Here is a 19402-nt window from a genome sequence, read left to right on the forward strand (position 1 = left end):
ACTACATAATTGCTGTTTCAATAGTAAAGAGAACCAAAAGGAGTAAGAAGAAAAATGAAATCTCGGACGAGCAAAGAAAAGTTTATTTAACGTAAAACAACAAAATAGCAACATACCTAACAACAAGACTACATAATAAATACTACAATGAATGACTAGAGAAAGGCACACGTATTCGCACTGAGACACCGCTGACGAAATAACTAATAAAATTTAAACTGATATTGAAAAGCATCACAGACACGGAGTTTTGGCAAAATGTGGTGGAGCAAAAACATGGAATGCCCAGAAGGAATGGCTCTAGATTTAAAAGAGAAGCCCGGAAGAGATGACAGACTTTATAAACCAGAAGGAAAGTAACTATTGGTTCGCCTATTCACAACAACAAACCATATGATTATGCATACACATAACCTCACGCAACAAAGAAAAAGAAAAAAAAACTTTGAGTGAAGAGCTTGCTTAACTTGACTTAGATATATTCAATTCCATAATACTTTGAAATTCCTTTCGTGATCCTTTTTAAATGACTGAAATTACCATAAGTGATATAATACAAAAAAAATTTCTCTTGAAAAAAAAAATTGAAAGAGCAAACCTATGCAGATTAATTGCACAAAACAGGAGGTCCCAACACCAGCACCACTCCTCAGTCACCATATTTCCGGGGAACCACCCAGCGTTTGTCATAATCCTTGACAAATTTCCTGTCAGGGACCAGAAATACTCTAGTCCCATTTATATAGCAGGTAACAACACCTCTGTATGCAGTACGGGGCACTCCGGCCTAAAGTGCCGTGTACGATAACGATATATATTAATGATTATCCGTAGTGATACGACCAAATAACCAAAATGCAATGTATTTTCTTGCCTTGAAGTCGTGCATGATGTGTAATTTGTCTGCTTTAACAATGAAGTCTATGTTACCATTGTATTCAACCCTGGAAAACAAACAAGTTGGTCAGTAAAAACTTTGCAACATGATAAAATAACAATTCGTTCAATATTAGCTGTACCATCCAACAAAGAAAAAAATATCTAAATGAGCCATGAATAAAAACCCAGTATGCACATCGCTTGAAATCTTAAATAAATTCTTCCTACCCACGCAAAGCAATCACCGCCATATCTTTTTTTTAACTGGGAAAATCGCGCAAAAAAAAACTATGCCGCTCAAAAAACAGAATGGATAAAAAGAAGAAAAGAATCCGAATCAAAGAAATAAAAATTTTAGATGTTGTCAGACAAAAGAAAAGTAAAATAATTCAATATTTTGTCTACAAGAAGCAGCTAGAAAATCTTGGAATTTTTCCTGTGGGTGAATTTGTGCGTGCACTTACCTTACGCTCTTAGAATCGTGAGTTCCTGTAGATATAGAGGCAACTGCATCATTGATGCTTGCGAGTGGGCTATTTTCGTACACCATACGGTCAAATTCACGATCATATTTTGGCTGCAAAAGGTTTGACAACATGTGGCATGGTTCAAGGAAGAAAAAATGTAGAAGTAATCAGTAAGTGATCGAAAGTTCTGATTCTCCAAAGAATAACCATTCTAAAATCAAGTATTTAGAAGAAAAACACTTACATTCAACAAGTAATCCAGATTTGTAGACGTAAACGAAACAGGAACGGTGTTTAAAATTACCTTCGCAACATGTTTTTCATAAAACTGCCCTCTAAAAAAACTGTTAAGACCATACCCTACCAAATAACATATCTTAAAACAATTACGTGTTAAAAAGCAACAAATTTGTTCCCAAAATTTTACTGATCTCACTTGCTTGCGCCCTTCTTTCCAAATGCAGTCATTTTCGTGCGACTGATTTCCGGCCGAATGCACTGTCGCCCCTGCAGCAAAATCTTGATAACAAAGAGTAACAGGAGATTGACTTATTCAACTGACTTGGCGAGTTTCCGGCTCCCTCATCCAATCGTCCCAAAAACCAGCAGGCCACCTAGGTCCGATTTCCGCCCACACTTTGCTAAAGAGGCAAACTAAATACTGCATTATTTCATAACAGAAGATATTAGCATAGATGCGATATTCGGAGCCGGTGCTTTGACCTCCGTCACTTTTACAAAATGACTGGTTGCCGAAATAACCTCTTCAGTTTTGAACAGTTGGCGAAGGTATCCCTTCACTTTGAAAAGAGCGAATAGATCCTTACCACTTGAGCTGCACCGCATGAGCTAGACCCCTTCACGCGAAGAGAATCTAGCTCCTCCTTATCGCACCTATGGTTTTTAGAGCAAAATACAACAAAGAAAAACAACCTTGTCATCATCCACCCCAATCCTGGGAAAAAGTCGCTACGGTAAAGTAGAGAATTGGCACTTTCATCGATTAGGCCGCTCTGAAAGCAACAATGTTTTACGGTAAAATAATATCGCTATATAGGCAGAGTAAAGTCAATAGAAAGAAGTAACCGAACCTTCCCATTATCGTTCCAAGCAGATACGCACCAAAGCTGGGGATCCTTGTCTAACAGGTACCGGGTTGCAGAAAAATATTCGAAGAAGTCATCAGAAATGTCGAGATCATCTGATTTGATCACCTTTAGCACCAAACAAGAAGGAGAGTGAAAAACAAAAAAACATGTGTGTATACCTTCCAGAAGAATAACGGTATTGTAGTCAAGAACGCCAAAGACGTGGTTCAGAGCTAATTTGTAATGCCGAGCAATATAGTAATAAGTGACGTACTTCTTGTGTGCTGGTGGAACATGCACGTTATCCTGTTGGGCGCTCTTATGCTAGAAGGTGCCGAAAACGAGAGTGTAGCAAATTTTTGTTTAGAAAAGCTCTAAACTACTACCTTGAGATAAACTACTTGGTTGCGAAACTCCGCAATTGACCGTTGAACTGGTACATTGTCACAGTCTTGACTCACGATAATTGGAAAGAGATCTTTCGACGGGCGCAACCTCAAATAAGGAAATCACTATCCGTAAAAAAAAATCTAAATACACCACACTGAGGGAAAACCACTCACGTTATCAGCTTTCGGATAATCCCGGATACTGCAGCTGGACGGTTACACGCAAATACCTATCAGTAAAGTCTGATAACCGTGAAAAAAAAAAACAAAAAGTCGCTACATGAAATAAAACCTGAGTAAAAAATCAAAACAAAAAGGGGTCTGCAGGTATTTGCGAGCGACAGGACCCTAGAGTATGTCACACTGTAAAATGCGTAATTAGCGGCGAGCATGATACAGCTGTCCTTATTCAAGTAAGTTTAGTGATCACATGTCTCTCGTTAGACCCGCAGCTTAGATCCAATTTTGTTGTTAAGGTTTAGCACGGCTGTAGTCTATTGATCCTTCGCCTATTTAAAGGCATCGAACCACGAATCTGGGGTAGTGCGGGTTTAGGACGTTTTGATTCCGTCCATTTCTTCCTAATTGTCGTGAAAAACGACCCGGAAAATGCGGCTTCGAGCGTTCTGGGGCGCTATTTTCTACAGTGAGCACGATTGGATCGCGCCAGCCTTGCGCACGCGGCGCATCTTTCCGTTTTACGGCAATTATGAAGAAATGGACGGAATCACCTTCCTCTCCATAATCTCCGACCCCGTATAGATATAACCCACCTGAAACTAGCACCATCCCACATTCTTTGGGTGATACCTTTAAGAAACTTGTTCTTTCTTCTATTTTCACACGGTCGCGCCAGAGTAGGCGCGGTGAAATAACGAGAAAAAACTCTGAAAGAACACGTGGCGAACTTAGAACAACACTAATAGAAAAAACGGTCACGCTATGAACTGAACTGCTATGAGCGCTTCAACTGCAAACCTACGAAGCGAAGATTTAGCTTGTTGGTATAATTATTTTACAACTATATTCCTGACTACTTCTAATCCGATACAATTGCATCGCGCATCAGTGAAAAATAATATAGTTAGTGGAAAGGAAGTAAACAAAGGAGAAAATACCAACCAAAACTGGTATCGGCTCCGGCCATGGGGAATGCCTTGAAGGCAGTTGTGAATCACGATCCTAGACAAAAAAAATTATCAAGAAGACAAAGCATTAAAAGAAGTGAAATAAGAGATCGAAACGATTTTTGCGTTCTAAATGTGGGGATAAATGATATGATAAATGTGGGGACTGAATTCAAAAACAAAAGAAAGCTAACTTACCCGAGGCGGAAGTTTTGCATTAACAATTTCTTGTATGGTACTTTTTAGTTGTCGAAGTTCTTCGGTATCTTGTTGTACTCGCACTTCCAGTGAAGAAATTACAGAGGACATCTGTTGTATCTCTTCGTTGCCCTAATAATTCAAATTATAAAATGGAACTGATATTTCTCAGAAACACTCACCAAAACCGGTGATGTGTCTTGGTGTGTTAACCCAAGAAACAAGTAAAGCCAGATGGTCATACCTACTCCGCATACGATAATAAAATAACCCCTATAAGCACTCATCGTGGCAAAATCTGAAAGACCTGTTATTACTTGAATTTTTAGTTACATAACGAAAACGGAAGTAGCAAAATCGACAACGAACGATGATAAAAAAGGAAAAATAAAAATGGGATGAAATTGATTTAACCATGCTGCATACACTGCTCAATCACCCACTTCGAAGAATGAATGGACCTAGAAGGAAATCATCTGGAATGTTGAAGATGAGATTTTATCAGCTTTTAAATATAATTTCTTTATAATATGATTATAAATATTGAATATAATTTTCATAATTTTATAATATAAAGTGGATTACGTGGAGAACGATTGACATACCAAACATGAAAATCACATCGAAAAAGAAAATGGGGATCAAACATTTGCGTTTGGTTGGGTAATGTAGTTAAATATGCGGTTGTACGGGCATGGACGGCTATAGTTGAGTCAAAACGACATTAAGCACGTATAGTTGCGTAAGCGGCTGCGCTCAGAGTGGCGCGGTTGGGATCGTGTAAGGATCCTCCCTACCGCAACCCACCTTTGCAGTTCGATGTGGTCCTACCTCGATTCCAACCGCTGTCTCCACCGCACCGCTTCGAACGCAGCTGCTTATGCAACTTTCGTACTTTTGGCTGCCCGCAGAATTCACAGCCGCGCGCGGCGCCGCTAGCACGGGTCTCTTGCTTGACGCTTACTGAGCGTTCACAACAGTGCGCCGCTCGCGCGGCTGTGAACTCCGTGGGCAGCTGTTGGCTCGACTATACATTCGCGTCGCAACATTAAAATCAGCGACTTTTTTTTTGAAGATAAAATTTTAGAAAACTGTTAGAAAATGGAACAGAGATTACAAAATTGTTCAATTTCGACAGAGCAAATAGAACTTTTCAAAGAACCGGCATAAATTCTGCATGGATATACAGCTATGGCTGGGTCAAAATGACATGAAGCACGGACAGTTGCGTAAGCGGCTGCGCTCGAAACTGCGCGGTAAAGCGTAGCGATTGGGATCCTCTGAGAATCCTCGCTACCTCATCCACCTCTCCAGTTCACAAGCGTATAAAAGTCACACATTGCGGATTCCATGTCGTTTTGATCCTCCTATATTTAACTTATACAGCTCCTTTTTGTTTAAATTCCTTTTTTAAAAAAAAAAATTTTAAAAAAAAAAAAAAAAAAAAAAAAAAAAAAAAAAAAAATATAAAAAAGGTAAATTTTTTTTTTTTTTATTTTAATTTTAAAAAAAAAAAAAAAAACACAGAAAATAAAGTAAAAAAGATTAGCATAACTGTGTCCACTTATGTACGGTCGGGTCAAAAGAAAAGAAAAAGGAAAATTGGGGAAAGGGGGCGCGGGAAAAGGGGGGGGGGGGGAGGGGAAGAGGGGATGCAGATGACGTCGAATATATTGTCAGTTGTGTAGATACACACACTGCGCAGGCGCCTACGACATGCAAAATAATATTTTCTGATTTTGAGTTCTACGAACTTCAAGTCTTCCTGGGCTCGACAAGTAAGTTTTATTTAGTTTTATTTGTCCATTTATTCGCCTTTTCATCCATTTTTCTTCTTCTTTCCACTTCGTCACATCGCTTGCTGTACCTTCTGTCATCCTTTGTTGTCGCATTTATATCAACATGCGAACCATTGGATGCTGTGGAGGGAAGCTCGTGTGTTTGTTTAGGTTTTGTTATTACATTGTACTCAATCTCTGCTGCTCTGTTAGTACATTACACCTGCGAATACAAAGATGTATGATTCCCATTTATTGGATTTGTGCATATTTAAACGTACATTTATATAACATCACATTAAATAAACAAGACTACATCTCTGTCATCCTACACATCATTCCTTTCCAGGTCGGTACCATCTCGAGGGCAAACGTTGTTGATGCATTCAGTATGCATCCAATCTTCGCATGTTGGACACTGAATCCAACAGATTTGATTGTGTGTACTGTTTCTGCTTGGCTGCATACGAAGGCATACAGCACACGCGTCCCTCTCGTCTTGCGCGCAGTCGGGGATATCCAGCGTTGGCTTCCGTTTAGCCTGTTCTTCTTTGCGTAGATGTGCGCGCTGAACAAATTTTTTAGAATATTTCTTTGCACACAGGATTGGTTCAAACCTTGTGCAGCTTCCGTATAGGAGTTAGCGTTTGAGGACGGCCGACCGGAGGCACTTCTGGACGGCGAGCCAGGCGAACATTATTCTCGCTCTCTTCAACATTCCCTGCCAAATCGTCTATCATTTTACGGAATTCCTTCAACTTGCTTTCCGCCTGCTCCAAACCCATTCGCGTGGCTGCCGTTGGGTTTCTCATCACTTTGAAGAGAGACTCGCGGACTGACGCATATTCCTAGACATATATTATTGGTTGTTTAACAGTAAGCGATATCTTATGTCTGCTCAGCCCACTCACACTGTTGAACGTGGCATCGCAGTAGTCGCAGTTGTGTATTGGCTTTCCCGATGCGCTAATTCTTCGGCTCTTCTTCTGAGCCTTATATTCCGCAATTTGGTCTTGCGAAAATCCATTAACGTCGACAAGATGCCTTTCCATTCTACTTCTAGCTGCGCCGCAAACTGGGCATTCATTCATAGCAACACTAGAAGCATAAAAATGCCACTTGAATACAAAAAAAAACAAGTTGTAGTGAAGTATAAAAAAAAACTAACTTGTGATTGACATTCATTATGTAGTTCGGAAATACGTTCGGAGAGCAAAGAAAATTATTCGACTAACTTGGTTAGGAACAACCTCTGATAATGACTTCCTTGCAGACTTACATGACCCAATGCTGTTCCTCCAGATGGCGGGGTTTAAAGAGGCCTTTTTTTTAACACCACTAGGCATAAGGTATGCTCGTTTTATTGAGGGGTCAACAAACGCTCGCGTGGACACACCTATTGGCTCATGTGCTTTATTAGGAAGAGTGTAGTGCTAGTAGGTCTTCTTAGAGGTTTCTAACATCAACAAGGATTGAGCTTACATACAAGCTTCACTAGACCGGCACTACCCTCAGGGAGGTATCATATAGAAACGTCGCAGTACACATCAAGCTTCCCCTCCAAAGCATCCAATGGTTCTCATGTTCATATAATGCGACAACAAAGGATGACAGAAGGTACAGCAAGCGATGTGAAAGGAAGTGTAAAGAAGAAGAAAAATGGATGAAATTACAATATCAAATGTAGTCGCCTGAGGGAGGTGACTTATGCTTGAGGAAAAGCCATGGAAAAGGGCGTATGTGAAAACGAACACAAACAACATACTGAAGATTAATAAATGTACACATAAAATAAAAAAAAATCCACGAGAAATAAAACTTACTTGTCGAGCCCAGGAAGATTTGAAGTTCGTAAGACTCAAAATCAGAAAATATTATTTTGCATGTCGTAGGCGCCTGCACAATGTGCGTAGCTACACAACTAACAATATATTCGACGCCATCCGCTTCCGCAATGTGTGACTTTTATAATGCTCCCTCCAGTTCCCATGGTCCCACCTCGATTCCAAACGCTGTCTCCACCACACCATTTCCCAACGCAGCCACTTACGCAACTGTCCGTGCTTCATTTCGTTTTGACCCGACCGTACATAAGTGGACACAGTTATGCAGTCACAATTTTTACAGTCACAACACACAAACACTCATTTATTCTAGCGTCCCATTCTTACAAAGTATGAAACTTCCGCCAAACCTCTTCGTAAATATGAGTTTTTTCTGAGTATGAAGGACTTCTATGATTGAACAAGATTGAGAGTAACAAAGTAAAACCTCCTCTATGCACATTTCATTGGTATTTATGCTTTTATTCCAGTTTTGGCGCCAAATTTGATCTTTTAAAAAGGTGAATCTAACCAATAAGGAGCTGTATAAGTTAAATATAGGAGGATCAAAACGACATGGAACACGGGCAGTTGCCCAGGCGGCTAAGCTCGAAGCGGTGCGGTGGAGCGCAGCGGAATCGAGGAACCGATGGAATCCAGATGGGACCACGGTGAACTGCAGAGAGGGGTGGCGGTAGCGAGGATTCTTACACGATGCCAACCTCTACGCTCCACCAAGCCCCTTCGAGTATAGCCGCTCGCGCAACTGCCCGTGCTTCATGTCGTTTTGACGCAACTATTACTCACTTATGGGAAATGGAAAGAAGTAAAAATCTCATTGAGGAAAGTACGGTTCATACCTATGAAACTGCTACTCATTTTCTTTATGTAATGTACAAGCCCTCCTTCATTCTGCTCTCCGTTTTCACCCAGTCGAAAAAGCACAGCGATCGTCTTGACAATGCAAATTCTGCTGCCTATGACTGATATCCACGGATCTCCCTCACTAGAGGGATCACAGCCGGTTAGTCGCGAGGCTACGTGGCGCGTCCCGGGTGGCGGATAGGGGGCTAATCGCGGACCAAAAGCGACCTTGCGCTTGCCCAGAGACGCAGGTGGATTCAGGGGATGGACTCCCTGTTTCTGCTGAGCCAGGACTGACTCATGACATCCTTGTATCCCGTACGTCGGTCCGGCCAAAAGCCTGCAATCAAGTGACTGGGAGGTGCAAGGGAGGCGGTTTGGAGTCGCCTCCAACAAATAAGCTCCACATGTCCACACCGGGAGAACGAAAGTTCTCCCAGAAACTCATGGGACTAGAGGCTTGCAACCTGCCCATGGGTTTTAAAATTTTTAAGCAAAACACAGTAATAGAAAAGAGTCTCCTGATTCCGGAGGAAAGCCTGGTACGGTAGCGCCAGGTAGGACGGGGTTGCAGGAGTCATGTAGGCTACCAAAACGGAAAAGGACTAAGGTGGCGATCTGTACTTATAACGCACGTACGCTTGCATCGGAAGCGGCCATCGAAGATCTGATGATGCAAGCCAAGAAGATCAAGTACGACGTCATCGGACTGACCGAGACGAGACGACGTCACCCTCTCAACGCCGTATATGAAACTGGAGAAGAACTGTTCTTAGGAACATGCGACAGTAGAGGTGTTGGTGGAGTTGGCGTCCTCGTCAACACGAGTATGGCAAAGAACATCGACTCTTTTGAACAACTTACGACCCGAATCGGACGTCTGCGGATGAGAAGATGTGGCCCAATACCAGCTTTGACTATCTTCGTCGTTTACGCTCCAACATCAAGCTACGAAGAAGAAGAAGTCGAAGCTTTCTATATGGACCTGGAGAAGTTCTACCGAGAAGACCATGCCTTCTACAAGGTCATAATTGGCGATTTCAACGCCAAGGTTGGCCCAAGAAGAACGCCGGAGGAACTTCACATCGGGACCCACGGCCTACAATGGAATGACCAGGGGGAGAGGCTCTCCGAGTTCATCATGACGACTAAGACCATCCATGGGAACTCCCAATTCCAGAAGCCCTCCTCTCTACGCTGGACGTGGGAGTCACCTGGTGGAGGGTACCGTAATGAAATAGACCACATCATCGTCAATAAAAGGTTCTGCCTGACGGACGTCGGTGTTGTACCAAAGTTCTATACGGGATCGGACCATCGCCTCCTCCGAGGAAGATTTTCCTTCACAAGGAGAGCAGAGAAAGCCGCCAAGTTCAGAGAGAGAAATCCCAGGACTACCATCAACTGGGATCTCTTCGCTACGCTAGCCGGCTTTTGGGAAGATTCTGCAATGGACAACATCGACGAGGAATATGACCGGCTTGTCGAACACCTTCACGACTGCGCGAAGAAGGCTGAGAGTTTTAAAACCACCAGGAGGCGCCTGTCTCTTGAAACTCTTGAGCTGATACGCCAGCGTGGAGCAGCACGAGCCGCAGGGAACCAAGAACTCACGTCCGAGCTCGCAAGGCTTTGCCGAGAGGCGATAAAGGAAGACCTTAAAGAGAGAAGAGCAGAAGTGCTGGCTGAAGCTGCAGAGGCGGGGAAAAGCATCCGCTATGCCCGTCGAAACTTCGCCAGTCGCAAGACGAGGATGACTGCTCTCCGGAACCCAAAGGGAACAGCCATTGCATCGAGAAGGGGGATGGAGAAAATCATCTACGACTTCTACTCCGATCTCTTCGACAGCCATGTCCACTTGCCTCCTCACCATCTGAGGGAAGATGGACAAGTCATTCCAGAGGTTCTCCCGTCCGAAATACGACATGCTATCATGTCGGTGAGAAATCGTACGGCACCCGGTCCCGACAGAATAAGACCAGAACACCTGAAGAGCCTTCCGCCAGTACTCATCAACACCCTGGCGAGGCTCTTTACACGTTATCTGTCGGAATGCAAGGTTCCTAAACAGTGGAAGACCAGCAAGACCGTGTTGTTGTATAAAAAGGGAGATCCACATGACATCGGCAACTATCGCCCAATCTGCCTACTGTCCGTCATCTACAAGCTCTTTACAAGAGTAATCCTTAATAGGATTGAAAAAGTCTTGGATGAAGGACAGCCATGCGAGCAAGCAGGGTTTCGAAAAGGATTCAGCACGATTGACCACATTCACACTGTTTCGAAACTCATCGAGGTATCACGAGAGTACAAGATGCCGCTCTGTCTCACCTTCATCGACTTAAAGAAGGCTTTCGACTCGGTTGAGACGGAAGCGGTCGTGGAAGCCTTGGACAACCAAGGCGTCCCTACTCAGTATACAAAGGTACTTCGAGAGTTGTACAGTAACTTCACGACCGGAATTTCGCCATTCTACAAGAACATCATCATTGACGTGAAGAGGGGGTCCGACAGGGTGATACAATCTCACCCAAAATATTCACAGCCACCCTCGAGAACGCAATGCGAAAGTTGGAATGGGACGACATGGGAGTGAAGGTTGATGGTCGGCAGCTACACCATTTGCGCTTTGCTGATGACATCGTACTGGTAACACCTAGCATCAGCCAAGCGAAACGAATGCTGACCGAATTCGACGAAACATGTGGATGCATCGGTCTTCAGCTGAACCTACAAAAGACGATGTTCATGCGGAACGGATGGGTCTCGGATGCCCCATTCACGCTCAACGGAACGAACATATCCGAATGCACCAGCTACGTTTATCTGGGTCGGGAACTGAACATGATGAACGACCTGACCCCGAGCTGGGCAGGAGGAGACGAGCGGCTTGGGGAGCGTACAAGAGCATCGAGGATGTAGTGAAGAAGACCAGGAACACCCGGCTCCGTGCTCACCTCTTCAACACCACCGTACTTCCTGCTTTGACCTATGCTTCGGAAACCTGGGCATTTCGCAAGCAGGAAGAAAACGCGGTGAGCGTCATTGAACGCGCAATTGAGAGAGTGATGCTAGGAGTATCCCGTTTCACGCAAGTGAGGGACGGGATTCGAAGTTCTCTCCTACGTCAGCGATCGAAGATTAGAGACGCCGCCGCGTTTGCCAAGGAAAGTAAAATAAGGTGGGCCGGACACGTGATGCGCTTTGACGACAACCGTTGGACCAGAGCCGTGAGCGACTGGGTTCCCCGCGATATTAAGCGCACTACAGGAAGACCGCCGACCCGATGGTCAGATTTCTTCACGAAGTCCTTGAAAGAAAAATATGATGCTCTTCGTGTCCCACGCGAAAGGAGGAACCACTGGGCTACTCTGGCACGCGATCGGGACAAATGGAAGAATTACTGGCGCCCGCTCGACCAGTTCGAAGATCAACGGGAGTCAAGGTGATCAAGGTGATCAAGGTGATGACTGATATGTTTATGAGAAAGAACGCAACCGGTATAAAATTTTCTGAAGAGAAATACAGAGTCAACGACGTAATAACCAATGCATGATTCACGGTCACATTCGTAACTCTTGTTTCTACTGATTTTTTTTCGGATGTAAACAAAGCATCTTGCAAAAAATACGAAAGAAATACCAGCCTGGAAAACGGAAGGATTGAAGCGGATAATGCTCCAAATACAATGTACATAAAAGAACATGAACAGCTGAGGAGCAGTTACATAAACTACTGGTGAGTTCTCATAATGAAATGTAACTAAACGACATTCCAAGTACAGAATAAGACCGGATTTTACCAATCTACCTGCACCTTATTCACGTGGAAAACGCCGAAAGGCCTGAATTATAAGCTAAAGAGTTTCGAATGTGCTTCAACCTTAAGAATAGACGCTCACACCTAACTTTTTTGGATGTTCCAAGAAGAAAAGAAACAGGAAAAACCAGACAGTTGAGAAGTGCATGATGAGAGACTAAGAGACTGCATGAAAACAAGAAATTCGAGTTAAGAACCCTAAATGCATTGCTTATAAAGCAAACTATGACGGCTAACATGACTAATGCAAGCTCCAATATCCGAGAAACATAATGATAGAAACTAAAGCTCCCATGACCGAATAATACTTTTGAATTTCCATTGAAAAGCAAAATGGACAAGACCGGGTAGCGAATTGGCATGGCACAACCACGGAGAACCGTGAGCAAAATCCAAGAAAGTCCTACGAACTACATTGTTCGATCAGAACCGGACGAGCTCTCACGGTGACCACCAATTCAGCGGTAGGTCTCAGCACGAAAATGACATTACAGTGCAACTGACCAAAATTGCGTATCGAACCGCCTATACGAATACCTTATTCCTCCTTGTATTTTCTTCACTTTTTTTTTAATGTAGTTGTGTCTTCTTTTCTTCTTCCCACTCTTTCGCATCTTTCTCTTCTTTGACGTTTATCAGGTCCTTTGACTCAACATGTGCTGCGCAAGTCAAATGAATCACTGGGGAACCGTTTGTATCGAAAGCGATCGGGATTGCGATCAAGAGGTACCCAACCGATTAGATGAAGACAAGTTAATGAACCAACTAAACTTAGTGGGAACTTGTTTTTAAGTAAGGCGAGTGAGTGCTGTCAACGAATTCCACAATGTCTTTTAACGGCTATCTCTTTAGATTTTACACACCACTCAAGTTCACCATCTACGCGAATTGCAAAGGCGATCATTGCATTTTGGAGGTCCAGCTGTGGACGGTGAATGTGCGGGCCATCCTGCATGTGGCAAAGCGCGACAAGTTAAAACATAGTCTTACTGCCGCTCTGGGTACCTCCTGATGCGCACCCAGAAAAAGATCGAGAATGGCTAAGCAAAGAAAAATGAATTACCGGTTGCACGTAGCTTCCGTAGGTGACACTCACAAAACGTTTCCACAGCATGTCCTTCTCAAAAATTACAGCAAAGATGTAAGGTTTCCAAACAACAATCTTTGACTAGTCTCCTCCGGAGTGTTTTTGAATCATGAGAATTGGAACTGAAAATTCCAGTGAAATATTGCACAGGTTAGGTAAAAGTGCTTTCTCTCCAAATGTCCAAATCTTCGTTATCATAACGACAACGCATGAACACCCATCTGCGAGCCTCTTGTGCACGAATTTTTCATTTTAAAACTTGGCCGTATCTAGTACACTTTTTCTTTCTACCCTTCTCATAACTGCCGTTTTTTCCGGCATACAGCGCAGAGCTCACCATCGGTTTGGATCCCGTTTCAGGTGAAGGTTCGACCCAAGGTTAGTGACGTGTTGTAGCTTCGTGCCGTTGCAAACGAATAACACTACATCGTCTCGAAATCGAGCGAGAAAAGTTCGACGGCAAAGTTGGACAGGAAAACTCCTTACAACCTTTTTCTTTCCACATTTTCCACCTCAAAAGGAAAATACGTCCGGCTTTTGTTCGAACGTCATAAATGGTTCTAGTTATGTCGACGACTAGGTGAAAGAAGGATTTCTGCGGGTTTCTTTCGGCAGGAAGCGCGTTGACAGGGTTGCTTAGATCTGGAGAGTCGGAAATGCCTCGATGTCTAGGAAGTCGACTGTTCAGATGTCCATTGTCATGAACGTGGTCAAAATGTTTCTATACTACGTAAAAAAGCTTGTTTATAGGTGTGGTTTCTTAAACTTTTCGTGGATGGAAATTAATCGTAAGGCAAGTATACTTTCGACATCCTCCATCAAAGGGATGATCTGTGTCATTTCCCGAAACTTCGTGCCAAACCATTCCGGGTAGTTGGAATCGTTCCTCATAGTTATTCCCCGTCGTTGAAAATTCTCCTCATAAGTGCCACCGCAGTTGATGGTTTAATCGTCGGATGACAGAGTGATACTACTATGCGTGTTTCATGCAATACGCAGACAGCGCTGCAGAGAGTGCATGCAAATATCACAAGCCACTAAAATATAGAGGGCGTACAGATTTCGTTTCGGCGGCCGCGTTGGCTACAGCTCAAGAAAATCAATTCCCCTTTACCCTTTGACTTGTTCAACTCTCCTTACATCACTATTTTCTTGATGATTAATGCGAGATATTCGTAGGAATCAGTTCTGAAGCACAGGAGAATAGTGACATGCTGCCGCCCTAGCTTTGCTTTTTTTTCTCCCTGTTCGATTATTCTGCTCACGTTGACGTGATATTTCACATGCTCATTCACTCGCTTCGTTCCGTATACTGGATAGAATTTACCTGTGCTGAGATTTCATTGGTCAAGTTACGCGTCATTCGTCGCGTCACTAGCTTCTAAATCAGTCGGTGCTTTATTTTTTAACGCTCTGAATCTGTTCGTGTTTTAGGGTCCACGAATATGACGGAGTCTGAGAATGTTGCTCCTTCTGCCGCTGGGGAAAGTGTGAACGAGAAAGTTGTTAGACAACTTGAGGTATGCTAGTGCATTCAGTTCCCTGCTTCTGCGAACTTCTTTCCGTTTCCTATAACTCTTTCTAGTTGCTACTGCTTTTCTGTCAATGTTTTTTTCAGTACTATTTTGGCAACATTAACCTTCCAAGAGACAAATTTCTTCAGGATAGTATGAAACAGGACGAGGGATGTAGGTTTACTCAAGATTTCACTGTCGTCATTTTCTTAATTTTTGTAGTTTTGAAAATAAAAGTGTTCTCCAGGGGTTCCAATCAACACCTTACTTACATTCAATCGCCTTGCTGCCATCACCACTGATGCTGACCTGATCTCTAATGCCGTAAAGGTTACTAGGACTTTTGCCTCTGTACAGCTTAGACTGACTTAACCATGTTTTCTTCCTCATTCCTACTCTCCATCTTTTTTTTTCGTTTCCCCTCTTCTTCGATCTTATATTGCTTATTTTCAAAACAGCCCATACTTGCAGGCATCAAATTCTGATATAATCAGTGTTTCTGAAGACGGTATGAAGATTCGTCGTAATATTGGGAACCCACTGCCTGAAAATTCTTTAGAGTACTGGCAAAAAATTAAGCATTGCACTGTTTACATGGTGGGCTTTTTAATCTTTTCCTTAAATACATTTCAAATAATTTTTATGTGATTGCAGAAAGGCTTTGAGCAGAATACTAGCCTTGACGATATTATGACTTTTGCTAAAAAGTATGGACAGGTCGAAAATGTTTTGATGCGACGTACCAAGCCTGACCGCATATTCAAAGTGGGATACAAACAACTTTTTATGCCTTCTTTTCAAAAGCCATACCTTCCAAAAAGCATGTTTATTAGGGGTCAGTTTTCATCACCTACAAGACTAGAGAAGAGGCTGAGAAGGCACAGAAAGACGATGCAAAGTTTGGTGAAATAGAACTGACAAAAATGATGCAGGATGACTACTGGACTATGAAGAATCAGGAGAGCAAAGTGTGTTTCTCTTTCTCTTTTTCGCTGTTTAAGCACATATTTCTTTTCTACATTTTTGTTATATTTATATGAAATGGTTGAACGTTGAGTAGTTCAGCAAAAACGTCAAGCCGAGAAAATGGCGAAGACAGCCAAGAAGGCGGCAGAACATGCAGAAAAGCTCCAAGCCAAGGTATGTGCTTATTTCCTCTTGTTTTTTCCTTGACTACATGTTGACCTTTTTCTTGTTGCGTTCAGGTTAATGCCCACTTCGTGAAAGGCTTAGTCTTGTCCATTGATGGACTTCCTGAAGATTCAACCGTGCCAGGAATCAAAGAGTTCTTCAGAAAGTTTGGCGACGTTGGTTATGTTGTATATGAAAGTGGTCAAAGTAAAGCAGAAATTCGGTGGGTTATAACCGCATTGTTCTGGTTATTGAGGTTTTCAATGTATTTTTTCGCTAGGTTCTCTGGGGAAGAAAATGGAGCGCAAGAGGCGTGGGATAAAGCAGTTGCCGCTGGAACAGAAGGAAAAGTTTTTTTTCAGGAGAAGGAGCTCACCGGAAAGGTGAGAGTGGTTGAGATTTCCGCAGTGGAAACCTATTTTGAAAAAAATTGTTCTGTTAGTGCAAATCGAGAATCTACAATGTATCTACCATCATAATCAATGACATGTAGCAAGTAAATGAACAAGCTCCTAACGCGCTTCTTTCGGAAGAAGAGGGGCTGTGGCCTCCCAAAGTTGTTGAGTACCGTTTTTGAGGTTATCGCGGACATTTTTCCTACGGTAACACTTGAAACAGATGCCCGGTTGGATTCTGACTGTAGTGAGAGTAGGGTACCCCAGTCAACTCCAGAAATTGCTGTGTCACCTTTGCCGTTTGAGGTCTCGCATTATTCTGCAGGGGTGCTGCTTCGAAGCGTTTTTCTTGGTCGTTTTTCGCGCCTCTCCATCAGCTTCGTAGTGAGATTGTCTGATTAGTCTTCAGCAACAGTGGAACAAAACCTTAAAAAGAAATTGAAAAAAAATGAGAAAAAGATATGCAGAGACTCAATAACACCATAATGTAGGACGCATCCATTTTGTGGAGTTGTGAGAACCTTGTTCCAAATACATTTGTTAAAACCTTTTCTTGCTTCACTGTTTTAAATGCGCTTCTCGAAGACTTGCTTGATCGGGAGATATGAAGAGAAATGAGGAAGATTCCGACCATTTTTCTTTTTTTTTTTCGAAAGTGGAGATCTCTATGTGTAGTGAATATCATGCTCAGAGTTCCCCATCTAGCAGAATAATTGATAGCCCTATACAAGTTTTTTTAATCTCAATATTGGTCGTAGAATTCCTTCAGCATAACTTATGAATCACTGTCCAACTCCGATTGGTTGCAGCGCTCGCAGTGATTTTTTTCTCGAATTTCAGGTCCTAGAAGGAGAGGATGAGGAGAGGTACTGGACAGCATTCAATGCTAGCAAACAGAACAAAATGGACAGGAGAAGCGCACGGCGAGGAGGGCGAGGGGGCCGAGGACGGTGAGTCCATATACAGTTCAATAGCCCTGTCTTTGACTTTGTATACAATTTTTAGTGGTGGTTTTGGTGCCCAAAGAGGACAGAAGCGCCATGCTGACGGAGATGATGCTCCCAAAAGCAAGAAAATTGTATTCGAGGACGACGACGGTAATGCGAAATCAAAACCAATTGAAGATTCCAAAACCGAGGAGTCAAAGCCGGCAGAAGCTTGAATAATTCTCGGTTTTTTTTTTCCAAACGTGTATAATATTATCTACATCTGGTATTTTTGTTAACCGTTATGAAATGATCTTCAGTAACTATTTCTATGTTGTTGATGTTCATAAGAGAGTGTGACGATGTTGTTAAAAGTTTATGAGCTAAATGTAGTAATATGAGAGTTTGGTTCATCTTGTTTGTTATGCCTGCTTTTGCTATGTTGTTCAGTTTGTCGTGTTATGTTGTTGCCGCCGCGGTGATATGCCGGCGTTAATTGTTCGAATATGTTAGTACACAGATGAAGGATTAACACAATTTCAACTCGAATAACTCTCCTTTCCTCCTAAAGTCCCATATTCACCAAGGTCTGAATGATTTACAGTTAAAAGAAGACAATAATGAGGCTATGTTAGTTCATTAGAACCAAGTTCCTTTTTTTCAAAGATGTTCCATATACAGCAGATTTTTCGACATGGTTATTGGGTGATGCCTCATACTGCCACTAAGATTTGTGCGCGAGCCAATGTTGGGAAGATTTCATATTCATCAACCTCTGAAGTAAGGTCATTCAACACTCAAAAAGTTCCACTGAGTTTCAAATGGAGATGGTACAAGTTTACTAATTGTGTATTACTGGTACTCGCCTCTGATGAGCACTTCTTCGCGAGGTGGGAAAAGGCTGGATGAAGCGCATCAGCGGATGTGAGGGTGTTTACGTAGTAAGTAATGATGAAATCCATTTTGGATGTATAACAGATCACACAAGTATTTTCTTTCAATTTAAGTAATGAAGCCTAAATAATTAAGGTATAGCGAAGGTAAGCAAAGATTAACTATAAGAAATTCAATTTTAAAGTGTACGCCAACACTTACTCTATCCAGCCTTACTTTATTTCAGCTACTGACGGAACAAAATCAGTTCAACATTTTATAGCGAAAAAGTGCACGGCAGATGTCCTTGTTTCCAACTGCGTTTTTTTTGTTGCCGCCCCAAAAACAGAATTCAAGGTTACTGACTTTCAGTTCTGTTTCTGGGCTCTTGCCGCTCATGCCAATTCTCGAGCTACTTTATCTTTCTTTTTTATCAGTGGAGCTACCAAACATATGAATAAATTAATATATTTCCGAAAGCTAGGGTAGTAGTAATGATATGTTTCATGCGTCTACGTTCCTCTCATGGACTAAATAGTTCCTACGACGAAAAATGATTTTTGTTCAGAGAATGTTTCGAACACTCGCCGTTTCTGATCTTTCTGGTTTCATTTATATCAAACATATTAACCACAATTTTTTAACAGCACTCATCTGTCAAATATAAAATTTAATTTAGTGAGAAGAAACGGTCGATGACCTATTGTCATAGCAGACTGTGAGAATCGATGCCAAACCATCGTTTGGAATTGATGTCGATTTACTTTGTCACATGGCTACATTTTTTTTTTTTTTTTTTTTGAAATTTCACTCAGGTTTCTCATTTTCACCAAAAAACTTTAATATCTTGCGTTCCTTCGCCAAATATCATAGACAAGTACCGTAATTCCTTTAGCATCATCAGTTTGTTCATCTCTTATGTTAGAAAAAGTGATAATTTCATAGCAGTGTCTCAGGGGAATAAAAGCCTAAATCTTCTTTACCTGTTGTCACATATTAGCTTTAAAATCATCACCCCACGAATCTGGGGTGGTAGGGGTTCCA

At 42.3% G+C, this 19402-nt stretch overlaps 3 protein-coding genes across 8 annotated transcripts; 1 reads left to right on the top strand and 2 right to left on the bottom strand.

Moving 5' to 3' along the window:
- Nucleotides 1–472: 472 nt before the first annotated feature.
- RB195_005754 (uncharacterized protein) lies at nucleotides 473–4435 on the bottom strand (the record flags this gene model as incomplete). 2 transcript variants are annotated; one of them, XM_013436467.2, is made up of 16 exons in its annotated part: nucleotides 473–530; nucleotides 599–707; nucleotides 760–787; nucleotides 875–944; nucleotides 1344–1456; nucleotides 1591–1681; nucleotides 1783–1853; nucleotides 1909–1987; nucleotides 2280–2359; nucleotides 2438–2547; nucleotides 2614–2758; nucleotides 2821–2929; nucleotides 2998–3053; nucleotides 3946–4005; nucleotides 4149–4280; nucleotides 4331–4435. In XM_013436467.2, the coding sequence occupies 16 exons, from the start codon at nucleotides 4433–4435 to the stop codon at nucleotides 473–475; spliced, it is 1416 nt and encodes a 471-aa protein (XP_013291921.2). The 2 variants fall into 2 exon arrangements, with proteins under 2 accessions (XP_013291921.2, XP_064035511.1); XM_064178468.1 differs by having other exon boundaries at nucleotides 4331–4390.
- Nucleotides 4436–6254: 1819 nt separating this feature from the next.
- On the bottom strand, nucleotides 6255–7916 carry RB195_005755 (uncharacterized protein; the record flags this gene model as incomplete). Of its 2 annotated transcripts, XM_064178470.1 has the most annotated exons (6): nucleotides 6255–6344; nucleotides 6405–6494; nucleotides 6544–6774; nucleotides 6838–7024; nucleotides 7750–7783; nucleotides 7853–7916. In XM_064178470.1, 6 exons carry the CDS (start codon nucleotides 7914–7916, stop codon nucleotides 6255–6257), a joined length of 696 nt encoding a protein of 231 aa, XP_064035512.1. The 2 variants fall into 2 exon arrangements, with proteins under 2 accessions (XP_064035512.1, XP_064035513.1); XM_064178469.1 differs by lacking the exons at nucleotides 7750–7783; nucleotides 7853–7916 and having other exon boundaries at nucleotides 6255–6494; nucleotides 6838–7017.
- A 794-nt stretch (nucleotides 7917–8710) lies between these two features.
- Nucleotides 8711–17721, top strand: RB195_005756 (uncharacterized protein; the record flags this gene model as incomplete). Of its 4 annotated transcripts, XM_064178471.1 has the most annotated exons (15): nucleotides 8711–8773; nucleotides 9224–11038; nucleotides 11274–12058; nucleotides 13285–13433; nucleotides 14954–15039; nucleotides 15138–15207; nucleotides 15281–15363; nucleotides 15505–15630; nucleotides 15688–15798; nucleotides 15867–16001; nucleotides 16099–16173; nucleotides 16239–16387; nucleotides 16445–16547; nucleotides 17400–17509; nucleotides 17565–17721. In XM_064178471.1, the coding sequence occupies 15 exons, from the start codon at nucleotides 8711–8713 to the stop codon at nucleotides 17719–17721; spliced, it is 4017 nt and encodes a 1338-aa protein (XP_064035514.1). The 4 variants fall into 4 exon arrangements, with proteins under 4 accessions (XP_064035514.1, XP_064035515.1, XP_064035516.1 ...); XM_064178474.1 differs by lacking the exons at nucleotides 8711–8773; nucleotides 9224–11038; nucleotides 11274–12058; nucleotides 13285–13433 and adding exons at nucleotides 12793–12878; nucleotides 13845–13897; XM_064178472.1 differs by lacking the exons at nucleotides 11274–12058; nucleotides 13285–13433; nucleotides 14954–15039; ... (8 more) ...; nucleotides 17400–17509; nucleotides 17565–17721 and adding an exon at nucleotides 8875–8988 and having other exon boundaries at nucleotides 8711–8804; nucleotides 9108–11209.
- Nucleotides 17722–19402: the final 1681 nt, after the last annotated feature.

The sequence above is a fragment of the Necator americanus genome, chromosome I (genome assembly GCF_031761385.1).
Source record: "Necator americanus strain Aroian chromosome I, whole genome shotgun sequence".
Lineage (NCBI taxonomy): Eukaryota > Metazoa > Nematoda > Chromadorea > Rhabditida > Ancylostomatidae > Necator > Necator americanus.